The sequence below is a fragment of the Macadamia integrifolia genome, chromosome 9 (assembly GCF_013358625.1).
Source record: "Macadamia integrifolia cultivar HAES 741 chromosome 9, SCU_Mint_v3, whole genome shotgun sequence".
Taxonomy (NCBI): Eukaryota; Viridiplantae; Streptophyta; class Magnoliopsida; order Proteales; family Proteaceae; genus Macadamia; species Macadamia integrifolia.
The window spans coordinates 25,262,693-25,266,122 of NC_056565.1; the positions used below are offsets into that span (position 1 = coordinate 25,262,693).

General features: G+C 40.0%; 1 protein-coding gene across 1 annotated transcript; it reads left to right on the forward strand.

Annotated features, from left to right (window-relative positions):
* The first annotated feature begins 450 nt into the window (after positions 1 to 450).
* LOC122088675 (mitochondrial import receptor subunit TOM9-2-like) lies at positions 451 to 1,026 on the forward strand. Its single transcript, XM_042657992.1, has one exon. The coding sequence runs from the start codon at positions 514 to 516 to the stop codon at positions 811 to 813; it is 300 nt and encodes a 99-aa protein (XP_042513926.1). The 5' UTR covers positions 451 to 513; the 3' UTR covers positions 814 to 1,026.
* Positions 1,027 to 3,430: the final 2,404 nt, after the last annotated feature.

Here is a 3,430-nt window from a genome sequence, read left to right on the forward strand (position 1 = left end):
CCCCCCATTTAGTACAGAAACCCCACATCCACTTGATGAATATGACTCCAATATGGTGCAAGTACACATTTGACTACTAAGAGCACCTAGATACTGGTGCTCCCAGCAATTGAATGTGCACCACATGGAACATAAGAAGGGTGCTTGATGCCCATGTGCACCTAGATCTAGCTCCTCTCCTTAGCACACCAGGTCTGCCCATAACTAATTTGGGTGATTGCCACATGTCTAGACGAGGTAACAAAAGTCATTGAATCATCGCCTGAACAGGTGGCAATCACCTAGGTAGCTATGGACAAGACTTGGGCAATTACTGCTGAGGAGGGGAGTCAAAACTGGACCTTCATTGGCCCGCTAGCGTAGGAGCCGCCCCTGATTCTTTTGCAAGTACCAATAGAAGTCGACGAAGTGACGTGTGCCCTGTCCCCTCCTAAGTCTCCAGTACCGAACATTCTATCGTCTAACGGCCTCTCTCTCTCTCTCTCTCTCTCTCTCTCTCTCTCTGTCTTCTTCATGGCGGTTCAGAGCAGAAGCGGGAAAAGCAGCGGCGGGAACAATGGAATCCTAACTAGGTTTACTAGCACTGTGTCTGAATCACACATCGTCAGCTATGGCAAACAAGTAGCCTCTGATGCTACATTCGTAACCAAAAAGCTCCTGAAAAGCACCGGGAAAGCAGCTTGGATCGCAGGAACAACGTTCTTGATCCTGGTCGTTCCTCTTATCATCGAAATGGACCGAGAGCAAATGTTGACCGAGCTCGATATGCAGCAGGCCAGCTTGCTCGGCACCCCACCCTCACCTCCCAAGTGATCAATTAATCGTCAGTTTCAGGTTAGAGACATCGAGTCTGGTACTCTGGCTAGGGTTTTGCTTTGTTGAATTTTGCCTTTGAGGTTTTAGTTTAGAATCATTTGTGGAAGGATGTGGTACAATTGCTAAAAGGATCCTTTTGAGGGTTTTTGTGTTTCTTATTGAAGTGGATGGAACTACATTATTTTTTAATGGATTCGGGGGCATTTTCTATTGGTTTTTTTCTTGGGTTTAGCTTGATAACGCCTGAGGATACTCTTCTTATGTCTCGCTGATAGATTTTGAAAATTTTACCTGGATTAAATAAATACCATAATACATTTGGAGACATTAATTTGTAACCAACATGGAGACTGGATTTGGGTGTATTGCGGGGAAGTTAGCCTCGTGGAATACTGGAATTTTTGCTCCAAGTGGAAGACTGTATAAAACCCTTGAACAATGCTTAGGGAACTCGAGTAGTGCTCCTTCGAGATCGAGGGTCGAAAGTCTTCACACACTTTCGCCGTCCCACCTCTGTTTGCCCTAGCTTAGTTTTTTTCTTTTTAATGTTTGACAAATTGAATAAGATTTCCAGCTTGTTGGAAGTGCAAAATGTAATTGAAACTTTAAAAGAAAGAGATAATTCTGTAAAACTTATCATCTTGGTTCAATTATTTAGCTAGATTTGAGCAATGCTTGAATTTACATGAGATTCATATCACAATGTGAAAATTTGTTTGTTTGTTTTTTAATACTGTATAAAGGAAAATAATCCTTTTTTTGTCAATAATAATTTGATGTTTCTACTCCAAGGCTATGAATAAGTGAGGCAAGAATGAGTGTCATGTGTTTGGGAACTAGACCTTGTTAACTAAGTCAAAATTTAATGGCTTTGGTTCAGAAAGATGCTTACTAGCATTCTTCTCACACTAATTTTCATTTGAAGGAATGAATTTTCTTTTAATTTTCACTTTTTAATGCATAGCTCTTCAGGTTTCGTTTTTATGTCTCTTAAATGGCTATAGAGAACACTTATTCGATTAATGCATTCTTATTTCATGTTTAACTTGATCTCAGAGCTTGCATATACAATGATTTTTTTTTTGGGGGGGGGGGGGGGTAGCATTGGAAGTTTTGATGGGAAAACACCAAGGAGAACTTATATCTTCTTTGTCTGTGTTGTCATCTAATGATTATGATTTCCAATTGGTGGATTTGTTGGATCAAAGGCCTCCACCTCCCACAGGTCAAGTGGCAGAGGATGTAGTTTTGTAGTTAAAATGGCCCTCTCAAGCACAGGTGCTGATCCTGATTCATGACCTACCATGTGTTTTGTCGCACAAGAGTTATCTACTCACATCTTGGCATATCTGGACTACTTAACGCAAGCACTCTGAAACTTTGAAATAGTTAAAATTAGATCCATGGTTTCAATCATATCAAAAGGCTGTAGTCTTCACGTACAGGGCAATGCTTTTCCACATAAATTCATCCTCTACTGAGCAAAATATGCTCGTAAGAAACTCATTTTAAGCAAAAAATTGCCAAGAACTCTGCCCTTTTTGTTGCCTTCAATTGATTTGCTTCCCTTGAATTCTTGAAGGATCTCCCAAGAGTTCAAAGTCACAGTAGAGTTGCCAGTACTTAAGGTGTTAGGTATCTCGAAAGCTCTTCAAACAATTTGAACTTGGTGAATCTAAGATGGGGTTCACACATACATATACATGATTAATGTGATTCAGTTAGGTACTGGCATGCCATAAGGTTTCTGCTTTTACAAATCCTTATATGTTCATGTTTCCTTTACGTAGTTGAGGCTCATCATGTTGGTTCTCTCTGTATTCCAAGGTATTATGTTATGTAGTAAGACTAATCTCTCAAGTCACATACTGTTATGCTTTCTGCAATCCTAGTTTAGCTGTAATGTAAACAAACTCAGAGTATTAAGGAGTGATTATTTTTCGTTGGAGCCTGTACTAGGAGGTTCATGTTCTTCATAGAGCAAATATAACACAAAATATTTGGAAAATTGACCTACCATCTTGGGCCTGGCTGATGTAAAGTATGATTAGGCCTAGATAGTCCTACGTATGCAGTGTTTTGTTTGGAGAACTTGAAAAATATATTACTAAAACTTACTTAGCTCGTTGAAGTTGAAAGGGAATTTCCCTTGCTTCTTTGTGGGTATCCAGGTGTAGAAGATGACTGGTGAAGTGTGGATCATGTTGGTTTAAGTATTGCAAGTGGTTGTGATATATTTCAATTATGATCCCTTACTTCAAGTTAGTGTAACTAGGAAATACATTTCATACGCTTTGGTTGGTGTCCTAGAAAGAGGGAAGATTGGGAAAAAAAGTGGGAGTTGGGAGGGGGGAGGGGGGGGGGGGGAGGGGAAAGAAACTCAAATTTCATAGCTTTTGTTGTATTTGTTACACTATAAGAACCAATGGTTCTCATTTCAGAATAGAATTGCAAAATTTTATCACAACAGCGTAATGTCACACCTTCAGCAACTTTGTACAACAACAATGCTTTTTAGGTCTCCTAACATTTGTGAAGACACCATAACTGATAAAAGAAGCAGAAACTGCAGGGACTGGAAAGTGGAGAGGCGGTCAAGGGCCCAAAGGCATGA